Source organism: Hyperoodon ampullatus, assembly GCF_949752795.1.
Source record: "Hyperoodon ampullatus genome assembly, chromosome: 12".
Taxonomy (NCBI): Eukaryota; Metazoa; Chordata; class Mammalia; order Artiodactyla; family Ziphiidae; genus Hyperoodon; species Hyperoodon ampullatus.
The window spans coordinates 87,135,299-87,157,294 of NC_136925.1; the positions used below are offsets into that span (position 1 = coordinate 87,135,299).

General features: G+C 49.8%; 1 protein-coding gene across 2 annotated transcripts in view; it reads right to left on the reverse strand.

Annotated features, from left to right (window-relative positions):
- RPS6KA2 (ribosomal protein S6 kinase A2) overlaps positions 1-21,996 on the reverse strand; it is a gene marked incomplete at both ends in the record, with an annotated part of 338,217 nt that overhangs the window by 279,586 nt on the left and 36,635 nt on the right. Inside the window, one exon of one of the 2 annotated variants that reach the window (XM_079716505.1) lies at positions 11,822-11,872. The exons of the other annotated variant lie outside the window; for it this stretch is intronic. Coding sequence (XP_079572631.1) covers positions 11,822-11,872 — 51 coding nt within the window. The remainder of the gene's footprint in view (positions 1-11,821; positions 11,873-21,996) is intronic. 2 annotated transcript variants of the gene reach the window in all.

Consider the following 21,996-nt stretch of genomic DNA (forward strand, 5'->3'; position numbering starts at 1 on the left):
GGGCACAGAGCTTCAGCTGGGGAAGACGAAGACGTTCTGGAGACGCACAGTGGTAACGGCTGCACAACAGTGTGAATGTACTTAATGCCACTGAAAGGGGTTAAAATGGTAAATTTTATGTTATGTATATTTTACTACAATAAAAAAAGGTTCTAAAAAAGGCAAAAAAAATTTTTTTAAGGGCAAACTTCTAAATCTGATTCTCTTCACCTAAAACTTTACCTTTCAGTAACAGCTTCAATAAACATCAACTTTGTCACATTTTCTCCCCTTTGCTTCTAAAACTGCAGGAAAAATGACTGAGTGGCCCCGGTTCCCCTCGACTGTGAAAATACACGAGAGCGTGAGATTAAATCCATTCGGGCTGTAACACAACCTCAGAAAGAGGGCAACCGCCTTCACTCCAGTCGCTGACCTGCTCTTTGCCTCCATCTGTGACCTATGACCCCTCCACATTTAAGGACACACAGAACTTCACTCTGTCCCAGAAAACAACCTTCGAACTTGCCCTTCACCTGCCAAGATCTGTCACATTAGCAGTTTCCCAGCAGTAAATAAAAACCGTGAAAACTTCCCCGGACCCCAGTGCTAGTGCGAGGGCTCCCCCTACCTTTCTGAGAAACAGTTTCTGCAGCTTCTTGCGCGGCAGCCCGATCATCCTCGGTCCGCAAGCCCAGGGGCTGCTGGGCTGGTCTGAGCCATCGCGCGTCCCGCATCCCGCATCGCCGCCTCCTCCCATCCTGCATCCCGGCCGCCGCCCGGGACCACGCCCCCCGCCCTCCCCCCGCTCCCCGCCCCTCCCCTCCCCCAGCAGGGGACGTCCGCGGGGCTGGCAGGGCTCTGGCGGCGGGACGCACGTGCTCTGGCCGCAGCCCAGCCGGCCTGCGCGCCCACCGGGGGGAAAGGAGCGGAGAACCAACCCCCAGGCTGCCCGCGTCCGTCTCCTCGCAGAGTCAACGCGCAGCGCTCGCAGCCTCAACAGGTGTACCCGGCCTCCGGCCGAATCGCCGAAGCCGGAGTCCACGTGGACCGAGTCAAGTGTTCAAAACTGGGAAATTTTCAGAGACGCCACGAGGGGCGGGCTGTGAGCCCCTCGCCGCAGCACACCTGCCACCTGCCGGAGCGCGAAAGGCACCCCCAGGCACTAAGAGAAGGAGACAGATAAAAAACGGTGGCTTAGTTTTTCAGGTGGCACCGGGTCAACTAATGCACACTGATTGTGCAAGGTTTGCGTTAACCGGTGTTATTAGTCCTTTGAGCAATCCTTCCACATGGACGCCTAACACACACTCACACATGCACACACACCTGCACACGCACACGCACGCACACAACAGTCACACATGCACACGTGCACACACGTGCACAGGTGCACGCTCTCCCATGCACATGCACTTTTTCTCTCCATCTACTACAGGCCAAGTTGGAGTATGTCCCATGTGGGTAACAAAAAAATCTGCTTTGCCTTCCCTGTGAAAACTGAATCCCTATGTTTCCTCCAGAACGATCAGCCCTGTATGTACGTGTATCAAGCTTTGTCTTGGTACAGCCAGAAGCATGCAAGGTGTAGCATCAAAGCAACCTTTGAGTAGAGCAGCAGCTCAGAGGTGGACCTTTGCTGGTTAAGAGCTTCCTTTTTTAAGCTTCCTTTTAATACATAAACAGGCTCCTCCTCTGAAGACCTAAACATGCAATATGAAAAAACTACCAACTAACAATCAGCTTTTTAGGTGACGGATAATAGAAGTCGTGGTTAAGGGTGTGGGTGTAAAAATATATTGGTATAAAATTATAGGGCATGAAAAGAAGGAACTGAAGATAAAGAGGATATTCAAGACTGAAATGGACAGAAATGGCCCAGATGTGGGGCCGTGCACAGCCCTGCCCATCTCGTCCTTTAATATGGTAAACACATCTTTCCAATCAAATGAAAATGGCTGAAGTACGGCTGTTGTTTCTCAAGTGGTTGCTATTCCAGGAAATTTGTTCTTCCAAAACAACTTATCATTCATTCCATTGCTTCTGAAGCACATATTCTATATGTTCTTTTTCCTGAATAGGAGAATTGATTAACACGCATTTATCCAAGTAAACGTTGTATCTGTCTGAACAACCCCGACCTAAAATTATCAGACTCTTTATAACACTATCCTAACTGCAGTTCAATTCAAACTGCCACAGGAATTAAAAGGTAATTACCTCGGGCTTAGTCCTTTGGAAAATGCATTAGCAAAAAGATGGGGTCTTCGGTCTCTGGCTAAGCCATGGTCGTGTTAGATCTAGTGGCTTTGCAATAGAAACCCTTCACTGCCGATGGAATTTAACGGCAGGTATGTGTAAGTATGTGAACTGAATGTTGCCATGGTGACTATAGCAAGAAATTGCCTTTTATTTTATGCCATAGAAAATTGTCATGACAATCTTGGCTTACTCATCTTCCAAATACATTTTTAAAAGAAATTATTTTGAAAAACAGCTACCACTGTTTACTGGTCCCTGCTTGAAAGGAACTGCTATCAGACTGGGCATCTGTCCTCCAGCAGCAGAATCAAAAATGCTGGCACAATCAAGCCCAGGAAATAAACCACCATCCCCACTATAAAAAGCATCCATTTTGTGTTTCCATGACACCATAATGTCAACTTTGAAGCATCAGGCCGTGGCTTCCTTTACAAAACCTAGAATTCCATTTCTCTGGGCCCCCAAGGGATCAGACAGACATCTCAGAGCTGTAGTGTCCAAAGCCACCCCACGTGTTCACCACGTCTTTCCTCTTCCCAGGCCCGGGATGCAGGCAGGTTGGTTAGGATGGGACCACGTGGCTGAGTCCTCACAGCTGGGATCAGGAGTGCATGTGACGTTAAAAGGGCGTGGGCTTGGGCTTCCCTGGTGGCGCAGTGGTTGGGAGTCTGCCTGCTAATGCGGGGGACACGGGTTCGAGCCCTGGTCTGGGAGGATCCCTCATGCCGCGCGAGCGGCTGGGCCCGTGAGCCACAGCTACTGAGCCTGGGCGTCTGGAGCCTGTGCTCCGCAATGGGAGAGGCCACAACAGTGAGAGGCCCGCGTACCGCGATGAAGAGTGGCCCCCGCTTGCCCCAACTAGAGAAAGCCCTCGCACAGAAACGAAGACCCAACACAGCCAAAAATAAATAAGTAAGTAAATAAATAAAAGCCAAGCATTTGAAGCCCTTTAAAAAAGAAAAAAAAGAAATCTACCCTCAACACCAGCCCTGTACCTGACCAAACACCACTGTCTCAATACATCAGTGATATTTAAAAAAAAAAAAAAAAAAAAAAAAAAGGGCATGGGCTTCCCTGGTGGCGCAGTGGTTGAGAGTCCGCCTGCCGATGCAGAGGACGTGGGTTCGTGCCCCCGTCCGGGAAGATCCCACATACCGCGGAGCGGCTGGGCCCGTGAGCCATGGCCGCTGAGCCTGCGCGTCCGGAGCCTGTGCTCTGCAACGGGAGAGGCCACAACAGTGAGAGGCCCGCGTACCGCAAAAAAAAAATAATAAAGGGCATAAGTTACCCTCCCTGACCCCACCCCAGCCTCGTGATTAGAACAAAGAACCCTCGGACGATGGGCTTGCCAGGTGGAAGCCCCCTGGAGCTCTGAGACCCCTGGGCCTGTGAGAGCAGCTGCCGAGAGCAGCCCCTGGTGTAGTGACCCCGCGAGAAAGACGTGAGCCCCCATATCATGAGGCTCTGGTATTTGGGACTTGCTGGTCACCATGAAATATCGGAGTCTATCCCATCTGGGCTAAGACAAGTGCAGGAACCTTACAGACAGATCACCCAGCTTCACGGAAAGGAAAATGAGGTCCAAAGAGGCCATGCAGTAGGGCGGAGGGACAGTGATGTCACCCACTCCTCCCCTCTTCAACCTCCCTCGGCTTTGCTGCTGCCACCCTAACCCTAAACGGATGGAGGGGCATCGTTCTTGATCACCAACCACGTTGGCCTAATCCCTTAGCTCTCTTCAGAAGCCACAGGGGTTGTGTGTATGTGTACGTGTGTGTGTGTGTGTGTGTGCGCGTGGGCCTGTGTATGGAAACGTGGCGGACCTCTCTGAGTACCCAGCATGAGGTATGCTTACAAACATTTTTTTTTAATTTAATTTAATTTTTTTTTTTTTGTGGTACGCGGGCCTCTCACTGCTGTGGCCTCTCCTGTTGCGGAGCACAGGCTCCGGACGTGCAGGCTCAGCGGCCATGGCTCATGGGCCCAGCCACTCCGCGGCATGTGGGATCTTCCCGGACCGGGGCACGAACCCGTGTCCCCTGCATCGGCAGGCGGACTCTCAACCACTGCGCCACCAGGGAAGCCCACAAACATTTTTTTAATGAAAGCATCCTTGGGGGGGCTGCCTCCTCTTTCCATGTACGAGCTGGACTCTATCACGCAGGTATCCCTCACACACCGGGGCTGTATCGGGGTACAGCCAGTGTCGGGGTGCTCCGTCGACTCCAGTCAGCCTCTAGTAAAAATCCTAGCAGCTTCCAAGTTTCAGGTAAATCAACAACTCCACAGAGGAAAAGCAGCTCTTTGCCATCCCATCGAGGCCTGCGAAACTGCTTCATTTCTGCCCTGGCTTCCAGGTGCAAACAAAAAACAACCATGACCCCTAAGTTTTCCATAGAGAACAGAGACCCCCAACCTGAGAGTACAGAGACTGTTGCAAACTGCTGGTGACCACACGGTACCTGGATCACCTTCCGTAGGCTGAACGGATGCTGTTTCAAATGTACACGTGGTACAGCTTGCAAATATGAACACCACGATGAATCAATTCATTTCATTTAGAGGCGCTGAAGGATTCATGCAGCTTTGTTCAATGCATGGATAACAAAAACGCAACCACTGTGATGTGGGTGGGAGGCCTGTGATTTATTATTGTTGTTTTTATTTTAAACAAGGAGTCTCATATTAAAAAAAAAAAAATTGGGACCCACTGACTTAGAGGTCCTGGAGCAAGAGCAGGGTCTTAGGAGGAGTCCGATTTCTTGCCTCAGAGTTTCTGATTTCCAGGCTTAGGTGAACCCTGCTTGATGTCGTTTGTTTAGCATGGAAAAAGTGGAGGCTAAGAGTAATTGCAAATTATTTTTGAGTCATCAAAGGGTTATATGAAGAGAATGTAAAAATGTTATTTATTTCCACAAAAGAAATCACAGGAGAAAACCGTCTTTGATTTTGGCAAATGTCTACAGCTTAGCACCATCGCTGGGCTAAGACCCTAGAGCCAGAGAGCTCAGGTTCAAGTCTCAGCTCCACCCTCGGCTGTGCGACCTTGAGCAGTAACTGCCTCAGCGTTTCCACCTGTAAAACGGGGACAGTAATGATCACGGTGACTACTTCATACGGATATGAGCATTAAAGAGTTAATGTTTGTAAGGTGCTTGGAGCAGTGCCTGGGACATAAAAGTATTATACAAGGGTTTGTTAAACAAATTAAAGGAAAACAAAAAGTAAAGAAATAATAAAAACCAAAAAAGTCAACAAAACAAGAGATATAAATGTCCTTTTATCTTGAGAAGTCCTTTAAAGATTTTTTTCCTCGAATTGATGACCTCATGATTCGGTTTCCGTCCACACGTCCACCATCCAATACTGATTATATCACACGTAACGCTTTTCAAGAACTCCTCTAAGGTCATTTATTCTAGGATTCTTATGGTTTAGTTAGAAAGAGTGGGAAGCACTCAGAGTTCTAAATGGAAGGGTCACGCGTGGAGTCTGTGGGCACTGGGGCTGCTGTCAGTGTCTTAACACCGAGCATACGGTCACACCCGCACTTCGGGGATCCCTGCTCAGGGGCTGGTGACTCCCAGTGGAGGAGGGGTATAGATGGCCCTCCTGGTGCACGGGAGCTGAGAGCACATTGGGGTTTAGGGACACTTAAGGGATGGGTGGAAGAAAGGGACCCAAAGGCGGGGCCCCACAAGGAAGAACCACAAGGCAAGGGGAAGCCAGGAAACTGACCCACCACTGCTAAAGGGCGCGGGCGTTCCCGAGAGGGAGTGTGGTCCACGCTACCGCCGCTGCTGGCAGATCAAGCTGAAAACGTACTAGGAGGTTGTGCAGGGGATCTAGCAACACGGAGCACGTTTCCCTTCTCATAAGAGCGGTTGTGGTGAGATCGAAGCGACCAGAGTAGGTCACAAGCAGACAGAGAGGGCTGGGGGTGGAAAGGGGCGAAGCTGACATGCGGGGACGTCCTGACGGGAAGGGTGGTCAGCCCACGGCCAGCAGGTGTGCAGGACCGGGGGTGGGGGGATGCTGGCTTTTTACCACCCACTCGAGTCAGGGCCGTGAGCCTCCCCAAGCACCGGAGCTGGAGGGTCAATACTCTCAAAAGCGCAGTGGAAACCACTGATGACAAATGAGCAACTTCTAATAACGTGAGCGGAACATTTGTGAAAAGAATCAGGAGACCACAAGCAACCAATGTATCTATATTTTTGTGAACGTATCATTTGTATACTACACATTCATATATTTATAGAGTATATCTGTGTGTGTTTATGTATACGTATAAGTATATATATGGAAGAAAAACTAAGTACTTAGAAGATCTGACAGTTTATCTCCCGTTCAGTTCACCCTTTCACAGCCACCCAGTCAGGTGACCTGGCCTCTAACCAAAGTCATATTTACCAAGTAGCCGAGTGGGGCAAGGGTAGGACTCCGCCCCAGGTCCGTGGGCTTCTGGTCTGCTCCTTTGCTCATCCTACAACGTGACCGCACTACTGGCCAAAGCCAGTGCTGTAACGAACGGTATAAAGAACGGGCGCTGTGTGCTGAGGAGGGGAAGCATCCCAAGGTAAAATCACACGAGAAGCATCACAGGATTAGGGCGACATTATGCCTTCGAGAAAGGAGCATGGAGAGCTCTTTCTGTCGAAGCAGTCGCGGGTGTTGACATCGTAAGGCCTGGGGCATCTCTAGCCCAGTAAGTTGTGTTTCCCAGGCTGTGCTCCACAGAAAACCAAGGGCTGGGGAAAGCTCCCAGGCGCTGCCGGGGCAGCTGCTGGCTGCTATTCCGCAGGTGCGTCAGGTACGGCTGGCCGGCCAAGCAGCTCCCCACTCTGACATTTTTAATCCCCCCCTGGAGTCACTGCATCTGTAGCTGATCGACAGGCCGGGTGCACACTAGTATAGAGCCTCACACAAGGCCAACTTGTAATAAAACAATAGTAGCTTTGTTTAACTTTTAGGAGATTATAAAAGATAGCTATGATTTCCCATGGCTCTTTTTTCCCCCATGAGACCATGATTTAGAAAATGCTACCCTAAACTGCAGTACCAGGTGTAAGGTGGCGAGCTGGCATTTATAAGAGAGAACTGAAAAGCTTCCCACTTGTTTGAAAGACACAAGACTAAGCATCACCTTTTGGCTGTACTGACCTCCAGCCCCTCGTCTGCACGAGCAGTAACAACAGTAAGGAAACAGTGACCCCGTGGAGCTGCCTGACCGACGGTAGGTACACAGCTCTGATGACTGGAGGGAGGGGGTAGGAGGTGAGGCGCTGGCCGCCCCTACGGCACAGTCCTAACGCCGTTAGAAGCAAACAGCACTTCTTCCTCCTCTGATTCGCCGCAGGGCCATGTCATTACAGCCCTGATGATGACTGAGACATTTACAAGGTGAACTACAAATGTCAAGCAGAAATCTCAAACCCTTTGGGTTGCTTGGGTGTATAATTATGATGACAGCTCTTATGCTGCATAGCAAATTGCAATGACTTGTCAATTAATGAACTGACTACTTCTTTTCATGCTATTTGTCACTAAATGCCACTAAATTTCCCCTTCAGTTGGTGAAATTATCTAAGGTATTAGTGTTAGCCATGTGTTATTAAATCCTAGACATCTGTAATATAATCATCACCCAGTGATTATAGTTATTTTAATATTTTCAGGATGACTTGAGTCTTGGCTAATTATTTCTTAAAATATGATTATTGCATTAGTAGTTTAGATTTCTTTGGAAATTGTAGAAAAGCATGAGGAAGAAGAAAGGATCACCTGGGATCCTAGAACATAATGAACAGGCTTAGGAACTTTGGGACTTTTTTGCCTGTAAATCTGGTCAGTTTTGGTTGGAGGATGGGAAGTAAGTTGTAGCTGAATATGTTAAAATTTGGGGTGAGCTTTTTCTCTAAAATTAATGTTTAGTTTTTTCCCCCAGATATCCCCAAGGGAAATTTAAAAGTATGACCTCGATCAAAGGATATTCCTAGCTCCACATTTGCCTCTGAATACTTAGCTAGTTTCCAATGACGGGCTACACGCAGACTGGGAGAGATCATCGAACAACTACAGAAATATAGGAATAAGACTGTATTTGTCTCTTTCGTGACTGTTCAAGGAGGGAATGAAAAAAAGCACAGAGGTTGCATTGTGCTTCTTTTTAGCTGTAGGCATCTCCTCTGCTACCACCACTGTTCTGGAACCGTCCCTTGGTACCCCACCTGCCCCGTGGAGATGTCTGCACCCATCCTTGTGACACTGCAGTCCTGATGTGCCTTCGTTTACCTGCTCCAGGTCTGCGATGGTGGCGGGGTGGGGGAGAATATAACCCCGGCCCTGCACAGACGTCCACACATCCACTGTGGCCTGAACGCAGGAAGAGCCTTAACCCGGAGCTGAGTTAGTGGAGGTGGAGGCAGCTCAGCTCCATGGTAGAACTTCCGCCCCTGAAAACAGACTGAAAACCCAGATTCCTGCGTTTGATTCCCTCTGCTCCACACATCTGTTCATGTCACCCATCACTGTCACCTCATCAACATACCAACACACAAAGTGCATCTGTGAGCATCAATTCATACGCTTCAGGATTCAAGGCAGAGGCAAGAAAAGATCTGATGAAAAAGACGCAGTAAACAGAAAAATCACCCTTATTCCAAGGCTCCAAATCCTCAGAGGATCAACTTGGTCCTGGATGAGAAGATTAAGGCGCGGTCATTACAAGGCATCCTCAAGTCCTGCCCAGTAAGGACCAGGAGTGGCCTCATTCCTGTGCTCCAAACAGCAGGAAACTGAGGGAACAATTGCTTTTTCTTTCTTATAAAGTTCCACCCAATCAATAGCTCACTGAACAATCCACTCTCTAAAAAGGGCATGTGTGTTCATTCCAAAGCAGTAAAAAAAAGAGGAAAAAGAGGGAAAAGACCGAAACCACCCTTACAGGGGCAGAAGCTGCTCTCAAGAGCCACCCTTCTGTGCTGTGCAAGGTGAGTGCTCGGGCAAAGAAATGTTCTCCCCTTGGAATTTTAACCTCCTCTGTCTCCTTTTTAAATTTCTTCTTATAAAATCAAATAAAGAGTGAAACCATAATAGAGAAAGGGGAAATTCAATTAGCTGTTAAACAGGAGGCCAGCGGGGGTTTATCACGTGAAAGATGCAAATGACTAATCGCTGTGTCAGCCAATCAGCAGCTTCCACGACATTCCTGGTAAAATATCATTATATTTCCTATCAAAGTTGTAAGTGGCACCTGCTCACACCCCAGCAGCTAAATCTGTGTTAGGATTTTAAACAGGAGCCCCTTTAATACTCTCAGTTGGTGTAACAATCTGTTTAACACAGAGTTTTGCAAAGTCTTGTTAAAAATACATATGGAAAGAGAGGGGGAGAGAGAGAGGGAAAGGGAAACTCTTGGGATTCACGGCTGCCTTAGGACCTTCTTCATACTTTCAGGGTGCTCCCAGGTCTGATTTGTGGGTTTTATCCTCAATATAAGAAGGGACTCCCGCTCATCATATTCAAGGTGGATCTGAAAACACGGCCAAGCATTTTCACCCACTGGAGGGCCAACAGTCCTAGAGGGGAGCAGGCGCCCCCAGCAGCTGCTCCTGGGCTCCCAGAAGCCTCGACTAGGATGTGACCCAGGCCTGATGGCAACAACCGCCCTCCTTGAAAAGCTTTCCAGTCCCGACCGTGGCTCTTACAGGTCACACCTTGTAGGCCTGGCCATCGATTGCGGAGGAAATGATGCCCAAGGGCCCCACATCTCTATCCCACCCCAGTACCCAGTCCATCACCCACCAGACTCCTTTTATTTGCCTACGTTCATTTCTACAACCAAGAAAAGAGCAATGTGCTCACCCTGAAACGTCACTCCTGTCCGCTGTGGCTGGTCTAAATGTGGATCATGATGATGAGTAGAATGATGAGACTTGATTTTTCCAACAGACACACAGTTCCTCACACATCTGTGTGCTTCCATATAAAGCCAAATAAAATTCTGCTAAGAATCACCAGCTAGAGCTTAATTATTTTTTCCTTGGACAGGTTATAAACTAGACCAAGAAAAGGTGATGAGAAAAGTATAAAAGGTCAATTTCGTGCCACAACTCACTTTGTTTCCTGAGTTTACTAAAATTAGGACACAGTTCAAAACAGTCCAGACATCTGTCTAGTCACTTAGCTAAAATAATTAGAACCACCTTGATTTTATATAGCCATATAAAAAATCATTAATTTTTAATTCTACTGACACAATTTTTATGTCTAATAAGGAAATCTAATTCATACAAGCTGACAGTAGCAAGGACCTTTTTTTCAACCAAATTCTTCGTGTTGGGCTGTTGATAAAAATATAATCAGACCCAGAGAGGAAAAGCCCAAGTGTGTAAAAAGTAAACCCCTGGCATTCAGTGATAAGCATTGTTTGCATGAATACCAGCAACCCAATGCAAGCTCGGCCACTCACAGCCCCAGCTTCCTTTGCTCCAGGAATACAGGTCCTGGAACTACTGGGGCTCCGCACAGCCCCTGGGGACCCCAGACCCACGGTGAGTTGCTGAGAAGCCATCACTTCTTGGAGCAGCTCCCGACCTGCACAGGTTCCAGGTGGCCCACCACCTTGACAAGGCTGGTGAAACAGGACTATTAGAAAGATGCCAATATGCCGAAAAACAGGAGTATTTCTGTCTAGGAGGAACAGAACATAGTCTGATGCAATCACGTAAATTAAATAAGCCTGACCTGAACCCTGGCTTCTGTGACCTGTTTGGTAGCTACAGGGAACGGGCCCATTGTACCTGCCGTGCCTGCGGGGAATCTGTAGCCCCGACAATTACAGGTGTCCCGGCTTTGCTAGTACACGTAGCATTACTATTGCTGGAATCATGGGAGCTGGAGAAACAAAACACCCAGAAAACCGCCTCATAAAATTCCTTATTTATAATCTGAGTATTCGAACCAGACAGCTGCCTGAAATACTACGAGAAATCTACCTCCATCTACAACAATTCATTTTAGGCCTAATTCCTACAAAAGCTTCTGATGGACCCTGAACATGCACGCAGTAGGGTGCTGAAGCTGGCTGGCCGCCAGCCCACCAATCCCCAGGCAGACAGCATGCGACACCCGGCATCCCAGCCCTGTCTTGCTTTGATATCTCACTTGCTGCTTTTAACGCCAGCGTATTGTGAAGGCACGTAATAGAGTTTTAAAAGAATGGCTGCACAGAAAATCACATATATTATACCCCCAATGGCCCACAGACTCAGAATAAAACTCTCAGTCTTCCTGGGAAAGCAGGATGACTTTTCCAGTTTGACGCACAAGGCAGACCCCTGCCGTACGAAGACGTTATTACACAACTCGCATTTCTGTGTTTCACGCAGAACATCAAAGAATTTAAATTGTACTGTGTAGGGCTGTGCTCTTCTGAAAGCACACCACAGGTGGCTCTGCTGGACTTCGGGCAGTGTAAAATAACCCCAAAAAACTGAAAAAGACTTCACGTTTAACATTAAAAAAATGTAACTGATATTTGCATGGAGGAAGATAAGCCAACGCGAGTGCTACTTACCTCAGCTGACGAGGCTGCCTTTGTCTCAAGCGAGGTCGGGTCACACTTGCCCTGTGGGAGCAGAAAGTGAAGAAAATTCCTTTAAGTCACAGGACCTCATTGACGGTAGCTCCTTAGTGAGGACAGTTACACGGACACTCACCAAGCCTGGCAGTTTTTTGTTTCTAAACATAAATCTCCACATGATTTTCAATAATTTGAGGAGTTTCACTAGCTTTCAGGAAGCCCTTCAGTAAACGCCGAAAGAAGGGAACTGGCAAACTTTTGTGCAACTTTTACGATTCAGCTAAAGGAAGCGATGTTCCCATCACCAACCTCAAAACGCAACCAGAAAAAAAAAAAGTCACTTGTTAATCTCCAGACGCACAGCATTTGACTAGGGAGCTGTGCTTATCACCAGGGGCTGGGCTAACGTCTTAAGGTGACTTCAAGGCCCTCCATCCTACAGATGGTGTTCATTCCAGCTACAGGGGGGAAGAATTCTGATCTGTAAGCAGGCTAAGGGACACCTAATTAAACTTCCAATCATGTTCAGTCATCGGGGTTCAGCCTAGAGACACACATGTCGAGGACACTCTTCCTCCTCCCAAGCCTCTCTTTGGCTGGAATCAAAGTCTGAAATAACCTGAAGATTTTACTTAGGAACGTGGCTTTAGGGTCTGGAGAACAGAAATCACGCCTCTGCCCACTTCTGCACACACGACCTTGTGGATGTGCAATTTTCATTTTCTGCATTATTCCTCATTTCTCCTCTGTTCTCTGTTCCTGGGCTCAAACCCACTAAAACACAAGATGGAGAAAGGGGCCACATTTAAGTTAATCTCTTTCACCCCTGACTAATAATAGTGGCTCAAGGGTCAGAAGACAGAGGGGCCGAATCCCCCCCACGACTACGGGACACGCTCCTGCCTAACGGGCGGAAGAATGGGGGCTCTGGGGGGACTCCACCGAGAGAGAAATCTGCACAGCGGTCACTACCATCCCAAGTTCACCCTGCAAGGGTGACACCGCCTCTGTGTCCCAACACTACTGAGAGGACAGTTACGTGCAAGGGCTTTAATTTCTTTACATTCCTGGTTCTCCACATTGGATGCACGTTAGAAACAAACTCCCAGATCCAATAAACCAGTGTGTCTGGGGACAGAATCCTGGCCCATCGGTACCTGTAACACCTCCAGGTGCAGCTCAGTGCAGACAAGGCTGCGAGCCCGGCTCCTGCTCTTCTGTCCTGGCTTTATGTCCCCCAGCTGGACAGTGACTGTTAAACAGCAGACACACGTTTCCTTCTACATGATTTGCTGCTTGTTTTTGCAGCTCCTATACCAGCCTGCACCGCCCGGGGCATCTAGGGCTAACGTCTATGGTCTTTCCACCCACAGTGCTTCTCCCTCCTCAGAAAATGCTACCTTTCCTTCTGTGGGAAGGAAACCCCACACGGTCCAGTGAAAGCGACCCCACCACAATCACCCACCCCTGGCGGGGGTGTGAGTCAGGCCCCGTCATGCTGTGGGTGCAGTGCTGGCTCAGAGACAGGCATGAAACCCACAGCAGGGGAGGCCCGCCCAGGCTGGAGCCCCTGGTGGCCACTATGCAGATGCTCTCAGTCTGGGGTTTGTTACCTAGGAAATGGGCCTGGAATCAAAGATGGAGAGAAAGTCAGCGTCCTACTGACAGTTTCAAGACCTTTGGATTCCAACCTGCCAGAAGCCATCTCTCTTCAATGACAGGAGCTGATAAATTGACAGTTTTGCTTAAGCCAGTTTGGTTTCTGCAACTTGAAAAGGGGTGAGCCCTAATGCCACATAAGTGATGTGTTTACAAATAAGTGCCTAATAGCAAGAAATGGGGGTCCCCAAAGCACCACAACACCATGCATTCACCCATTACCTTACCCCACGACCAACCCCCAAGGACCACCTTCTCATGCGGGGTGCACCCTGACCCTGGCCATCTCAGAACCCAGGGACTGTGCACACAGGGCACTCAGTGTTTGGGGGTTCTCCCTGAAAAAGACAAGTTGCTAAATTCTGCATATTCCCTCCTTTAGGATCACTAATCCTCCTTCTCATTTTTCTGGGTCCCCACTTTGCAGATAAGGTTTAGAGAACTGAACAGGGGAATCAGGAATGACTTAGAAATGATGATTCTCCAGTCATTCCGCAGCCACACTCTCCCGGCATTGGTCCGTCCTCTTCCTTCCGCTGCCCCCCATACATCCCCTCCACTCCACAGTCAGCCAAACTCAAACACGGGTGCACGGGGGCAGGGGCTCTTTCAACTCCAACGGTGAAGCCCCAGGCCTCACTACTGCAGTCCCCGGTGTGGTGGAGAGCACAGGGCGCCTTTCCAGATCCCACCTCCTTCCCCGGAAGCACGCATGCAGGTGGCAGGTGGGGTGGAAGACAGAGAAGGCAGTGGGACGGCGAGGATGCTCACAATTCCCGATGACACCCCCGGCTCGGGGTTTTCTATCGGCCCAGCAGGAAATCCTGACTCTCAAGCGGTCCATGTTCCTCTTCTTCCTCTTCCCCAGAGCCCATCCTGTTACATCCCTGCCGCCTCGTTCACGTCAAAATGTGTCTAGCGTGATTTCAATACCATCACGGCTAGCTCCACGAGGGAAAAAAAGCTAGAGTGTGGTGATGTAAGACCCTTCGTACAAGTGGACTGAACTCTAGGTATATTCTGTGAAGGGGAAACTTGTCAGCCTTGTTTGTGGGAAACAAACCTGGGCAAGCAACTATTTTTGTGTTTTATTGGTTTGAAATAAAATATCAGAAATTTCTAAACAAATGATCAATGACCATTTTGGGAAAAAATGTGGCTTGAATATTTTCATAAAGCTCTAGAAAGCAGTCGTGTGCCGTGGGACACACGTGAGAGGCACGCGCTGCTGTGTTCACGGTGTTTGGAATTTCTAGTCTGAATGACAAAGCTTTATGTGATCTTTGTGGGTCTTTTAACAGCAGCCTTTAAGTATATAAAGCTGACAGTCCAGTTTTATAATGCGAGAGGGGTCTGGCTCGCTCCCCGACTCCCTGTTTACTAGACTTTGTGCACAGTCCTCAAAAGCCGCATTTAGTTAGGTAAGCAGTTGACAGAATGAATACACTCTTACCTCCTAAATGAAATTAGTACATGGGATTAATTCTTGGAGAGCTTAGTCCTTTCAAGCCAGGATTTGGCTGGCGTATTGCTGATGTCTTTAATTAACAAATGTGCACACAGTTGACGGCTGCTGGTCTTGGAGAAGGCTGGCGCTCACCCTCCTGCCTGGCCCCGCCACCCGGCCCAGCAGCCAGCACTGCTGAACGTTCAGGAGACGCAGCAGCGTGGGGCTGGGGCTCAGGCCCTGGAGCAGCAGACCAGAGGGTGTTTCCGGGCACCAGGCACTGGGCAAGTCACTTAACCTCTGTGCCTCGGTTTCCTCATTTGCAAAGCTGAGATGAGGCAGTACCTGCCGTCTGGGCGAGGTGGGAGAAACGAGCTGTACATTTTAGGCGCCCAGCACGCAGGAGCCTCAGTCAGTGTTGGCCACGGGGATGCTGCAGGAAGATGAAGAGGCTCCCCAAGTGGAGTATTACACAGGGGCCCCAAGACAGCCCGCCCTTGTCTGCGAGCACTGCCATCCGTTCTGGGATCCCCGAGGAGTCAGCATCCAGGGGCTTGAGTAGATCTAAGGGTCCTTTATTCCACCTGCTGGCTTGTGAAGGTGGAACAGCAAAGCAGAGACAGCAGAGGGCACCAGAGACACTGGTACACAGGACTGAGGCCTGCTTGACCCGAAGACCGCGCTGGACACCACCCAAATCCTACTCGTTATAAACCAGTACGCTACAAATCAATGCAAGGGTCTGCCGTTTTGGAACCCTTTAGAAATTACCAAAACAGTTCACTTAACCTGTTGGATAAACCGTTCCTCTGCCGTACTGAGTCTTAAATGTCTTTGGACGGCGGTGGCTTTAGTGTCCACATCCACCCCTGCCCCCCACACAGCCCTGCAGCGGGGCCTGCTGTTCTGGGGGCGTCTGTGGGTCCGCGTGTCCTATAACCCTGGCTCATCGTGGTGGCTTCTCCCGCCCAACCTGCGTCGTCCACCACGAGGTGGCAGCAGAGGACGCAGCCCGGGAGAACCTCCTGCCTGGGCACCTGCTGCCGGAAAGGCCTTTGTCCTCAGGCCTTACCGAGGCTCCCGGGAATAAAGCGCTGCCTTCACACGCGGACCAACTGTAAGGAAGGCGGGGCTTGTTCTCCATAACCTCTCCTTAAAGACCCTCCTCTCCCCACGCCCTGGGGACCCAAAGCTCCAGAGATCCGTGGCCTGTGTCTGGGTTTCCATGGACTCTAAGGGGTTAATAGGTGCGTTACAGTGTCAGCCAAGAAAGCGGCCCTCTTCAGCCGTTTGCTGGTTTCTGGGCTGTGACCCGTGTCCTTTCTAGATAAAACAAACCAAGGGGTGTGTCACCCGTTGCGGGGGAGGCCAAGCCCTGACTGGACGGGAATGGCTGCCCCGCCTGGCAGCGGCGGCTCCTTCCCCTCTGCCCCGGCTCTGGGCCGGGTCCGCGATAAATGGATGGAGAGCCGCTCAGAGGACATCTGCCTCCAGTGAGAAGCAGATAAAGGTACCCGAGGACTAGGTCACTGTGCACACTTAGAGATGAGGGAAAACAGAACAGAAAGTGGCTCAATGAATAACTGAGTTGTAAGAAAGAAGGAAGGAGAGGTGAACCCACGGGGGCTAAAAGAGGGGGCCCAGGGGGCTGGACCACCCCTGGGGTCTGCAATCTCTGTTTAGATTTTTAAAAATTTTCTACACTGAGGTGAATTTCACATAAGATGAAGCAATTAAAATGTATAATTCGGTGGTATTTAGTGCATCCACGGTGTTGTGTAACCATTACCACTATCCAGTTCCAGAACAGTTTCATCGCTTCAGAAGAAAACCCCGTACGCACTAGGCAGTCCCTCCCCACTCCCCGCCCGCACGCAGGCCCTGGCAACCAGCAGTCTACGCTCTGTCTCTGCGGATGTACCCGCTGGAAATTTCACATCAGTGGAATCAGACTGTGAAAATAAATAAAGGCACCTCATTTTAAATGGAGCTGGGGAGCCCTGAGGGGCAACTCTCCCTTGTACACCAGCCCTTCAGCACAGCGGGAAGAAGGAAGATGAGGTTCATTCTGACGAGGAGGGACACTTGTCACCCAGGAATTTCATCTCCTGCTTTAAGAAGAGAAGGAAGATCCGATCCCTCCCTGCCCCAGCGACAAGGCGCTATAGCTGCTGCTTGCAGCCAACGAGAAACCGCCAAACCTCCAACTCCAGGTTCTTCCCTAGTAAACTTGGGTTCAAAACATCCCTCCCCAATTTCCTCCTAAAACCCAATACAGGCCAACCTTCCCCTTGTCTCTTTGGATCTGGCTACGGCTTGCCACCGCCTGCGTGTCCCACATTGCAGTTCCCCTGCTCTTCCCAAGGAAACTCATTTTTGCTTAAATAAGATTGTTCTTTGTTCTCTCTAAGGTTGACAAGACAACATGTGGCTTTTTGTGTCTGGCTTCTTTCACTTAGCATCAACTTTTTGAGGCTCATCCACATTGTAGCGTGTGTCACTACTTCATTCCACTGTTTGTACACCCCATGGTCTGTTTATCCATTCCTCTGTTGATGGACACTTGGGCTGTTGCCACCTTTTGGCATTTGTGAACAATGCTGCTATGACCATGCATGTACATGTATGAACATGCGTGTATATGAATAACCATGCATGTCCGTGTTTGAGTTCCTGGGTATACATCTAGGAGTAGAATTTCTTTGCTCCTACAAACAGCATGAGTGTGACAAATTGTATCCAATGGCAGCTGGTGAGTATTTGGAGAAACAGGAAATCTGATACGTTGCTAGAAGGAGAATAAATGAGTTAACCACTTTGCAGAGGAATTTTTCAATACCAAGTTAATTTGAAAATGCACGTATCTCGTGGTGCAACAATTTCATTTTTAAGTCTCTAGACCAGGGAGAAAAATTCTAGTGTATGTTCATGAGACATACAAGATTTTCCACCGAGCACCGCTTAAAAGAGCAAAACAATGGAAGTCGTCTAACTTGGTTCCTTGGTAGGGGAACAGAAAAATAAGCTGGTATTTTTTATACCATGAAATACTACACAGCACTGAAAATGAATGAAACAGAAGCACATGATCAACATGAATAAACCTCAAAAATATCAAAAAGTTTTTTAAATAGTAAGTTTCAAAAGGGATCCATGTAAAAATTTAAAACACGCCTATCATTTATAAATACAAACTATTGTGGGCTGAGTTGTGTTCCCTCAAAGAGTCATATTTTGAAGCTCTAGCCCGTTGCACCTTAGAATGTGACCATGTGGGGAGATGGGGTCTTTACAGAGGTGATTAAATTAAATAAGGTCATGTGGGTGCCCCTAATCACATATAATGAGACTAGGGCACAGCCACTCACAGAGGGACGCCCACCTGGGGACACAGGGTGATGCCAGCCATCTGCAAGGCAAGGAGAGAGGTCTTAGAAGAAACCAACTCTGCTGACACCTTGATCTTGGACGTCCAGCCTCCAGAACTGAAAGGAAATACATTTCTGGTGTTTAACCTGTCCAGTCATGGTATTTGTTACAGCACCTCTAGCTGACAAAACAGTCATGGAAGCCAGAGGATTCCTCTGTGGGTCAACCCAGAATAGCCAGAGAACTAGGTCAAAATATCCACTGAGTGTTTAAACAATTGTAGTAATTAGACTTGAAATATAAGCCACTCCTAGACATTGAAGAGTCCACTGGGATTGTCTTATGGGTGCTTAACGTGCTGTTTATAGCCTTTCTCTGCACCTGTAGAAAATACATGCTTATCTAAAATACTCAGGCTGCTTTGCAATACTGCTTTGCAAGTCAGTCCTGCGTGGTCACCATGGTCACCAAACCCAGTTTTTCTGACTCTGAAATGTCTTACACCAAGCAATCACTGCTCGTTCAGTAACACACGTGGCCCATGGCCACCTTGTCCAAGTCACAACCGCTTGGATGTCCTGTGTTGCTTTGCTACTACAAAGAGACTATTATTTACTTATTATCGAATCCGACTAGAACATCAAGCTCCTCCCCCAGCCTCTGAGGACTAGAAATCCGCCTAAGTAAACAGTATTGCAGGACTGTGGGCAGAGCTCTCTCCTCTCATGGAAACACAAACCATCTCGCTCCTTCCTCTCTGCCTCCGTTTAAGAAGGCCGTGCCTTCCGAAGACCAATCTGTATCTGTACACGGATTAAACTGAGGGCAGAGGACCCGGGTGTGGAGAAGACCCACCCCTCCCACCAGCCTGGAAACAAGGGTATTTAGGGCCAAGTTGGGTATCAACTACTCTCCCAAAGAAACTAGAAGCTATTTCATTCTTAACTGTCCACAAATTGATGGTGCGTTTTTGGATTATTTGAGATAATATGAGGGGCTTCTCCCGTCCTTGGAGTGTGTTCCTACTTAACTCCCCGACTCCCGGGATCCCGTACACTCCTGGGGTTGGGCAGGTGCTCAGCCGGCAGGCCCAGCTGCAAACGATGGAGGGACCAAAGGGCAGCCTTCCTGCCGTCAGAGGGCAGAGCAGCCAGGTGTGGACACGGCATCTCAGATCAGAGAGAGGGCTGAGCCGTGGGCCACGAGACGGCGGAACACAGGAGGGGCGGATCCAGGAGGTTCCAGAGGCGGGCTCTTCCCAGGGAATCGCGGATGAGCGCCAGTTCCATCCCTTACACCTGTCAGCCACCTCCCCCGACCGAGCTTGCTTTGTTTTTACAAAATCTTGCACGTCCTCCAAGAGGCACGTGGCCTAAGCGAGAAGATGTTTGCTTGAGTTGTTTTTCGGGAGCTTGGAGTCAGCGGTGCCCAGTTCGAGCTCAAGTTTGTTAAGACTGGTTGGGACCCATGACCCGCCAACTGGGCACGTGCGAGTGTCCCCTCGGTGACCATCTGACGCCGGAAACTCCACCCTCGGAGCAGGCCGACGCTGCCATGCGTCCAGGGAGAAGCCTGCAGGTTAGGTGAGCCTTCACAGGACCCTGACGACCTCACCATTTCCTTCTCTCCAGTCACCTTTCCCCTCCTCCCCAGACCTCAGCTTTACCCCACGAATGCCGCGAGCCCCTCGCCTCCGGGGAGGTGGACTTGAGATCCGTCTCCCCATCTTCCTGCGTGGCGCCCTCGTGAATAAACCCTTTCTCTGCTGCTGAACCCCGGTTGATGGAGCTGGCGGGGTACCTGGAGCCAGCATTTGGGGCCCCTTGTCCCAGCCTCAGCACCGTTGACATTTGGGGTGCCGGGGACCGTCCTCGCCCTGTAGCATGTTTAGTTTAGCAGCATCCCTGGCCTCTACCCGTCGGGTGCCAGGAGCACACGCTGCCGCCACCCTCGCTGACAGCCAAAACCATCCCCACAAAGTGTCAGGCATCCCCCGGGCCAGGGTGGGGCAAGATCACCTCTCAGCGAGAACCAACCACGGCTTCAGGGGCAAGACTCCATACTGTCGGGGCTCCGGGCCAGGTTTGGAGGCCGAGGACCCGGGTATCACAGGAGACTCACACCCACACATGGGGCTGTTAAGAGGTCCTGGCCACGCTCTCCAGAACAGCTCAGAAGCCCTGTACTAAGACTGTAGCTCAAGGTCAGAGCCACCAGAAGAAAGCGTGCCTGGGTTCTGAGGCCCAGGGAGCAAGGCCGGCCGCCGTGAACCGTCCCTCGGCACGGGCAGGATCCTTCCAGGCCTGATCCGCAGGGCAGAGGCAAGTGGCTACCCCGGGCTCCAGGGGGAAGCAGCCGGCCACGCCGACCAGGGCCTCCCTGCTGTCAGGGACGGCCCCCACCACTCAGCCTCGCGCCCGACAGAGACCAGGGTGTGTACAGGGCGGGAGCACGTGCTTAGAAATGTGTTCATGAATTCCCCCTGATGTGGTGGGTTTCCGCAGCAGAGCGGTGCTGCCCCTGCCCTGGATGGACAAGAGACCCGCCTGGGACCTGTCTGCTCAGCCTCAGCCAAAGATACGCCGTTGGTTCCCGGGATGGTGAGTTTATGTGTCAACTGGGCTGGGCCACGGTGCCCAGAGCTCAGTCAGAAACCAGTGTAGATGTGGATGTAAGGCTATTTTTAGGTGCAGCGCAGTTAAGATTTAAATCACTAGGCTCTGAGTAAAGCAGATGACCCTCCCTGAGGTGAGTGGGCTGCATCCATCAGCTGAAGGCCTTAAGAAGGCAGAGGTCCCCGTACAGAAGGAATTCTGCCCCCAGATGGCGCACCAGGCTACGTCATCAACTCCTGCTGGAGCTGCCAGCCTGCAGGGCAACCCCGCACATTGCAGACCTGCCAGCCCTCACAGCCTGTCAGTCAATTCCTCATAATAAATTTCTTGCCTGTCTCTCTCTGTACAGATATACACATACCTCCTGTGGACCTGTTTCTTTGGGGAACCCTGACTAGCTCAGTCCCGTTCATTCCTAAAGGCACTTCTTATTCTGAAATGAGAGGATTCTCCCAGGCCTTGCAACGCTCAAAACTTCCAGCTCGATGTGAAATCTCCCCCTGCCCGGGAAGCTAGGGAAGGGACTTGGTCCTTTTTCTCTTTGACACTTCACGCGGCACCACCCACTAGGCTGCCTGGGCAGGTCAGACCAGCTCTGGAGGCCTCACCGCCATGTCAGGGGTTCTAAGGATGGATAAACACTATTCGCTCTTTTGGTTTATGGGAGCTATTGCTCTTTTCTTCTACTTACTACAAGGTTTATTCTTTCTAAAGTAATTACCTCCTGTACACAATGTTCCAGAAACATTTGAAGAACAGCAAACAGATTAGATGCCTCCCTGCCTCGGTCCCCATGGTAACTCCTCGAGGTGTGAACTCCACGTTTCTGATGATGAAACGAACACTGACAGAGGGTAAGAAATTTTCCCAAAGTCACACAGCTGGTAGAGCTGGGATTTGAACTGAAATTCAGTGAATTCCGAAGCCTATATTCTTAACCATTATAATTTGCTTCCAAGCATTTTGTTTTTAAAAGCACTTATGGACTTCCCTGGTGGCGCAGCGGTTGAGAATCCGCCTGCCAATGCAGGGGACACTGGTTCAAGCCCTGGTCCAGGAAGATCCCACATGCCACGGAG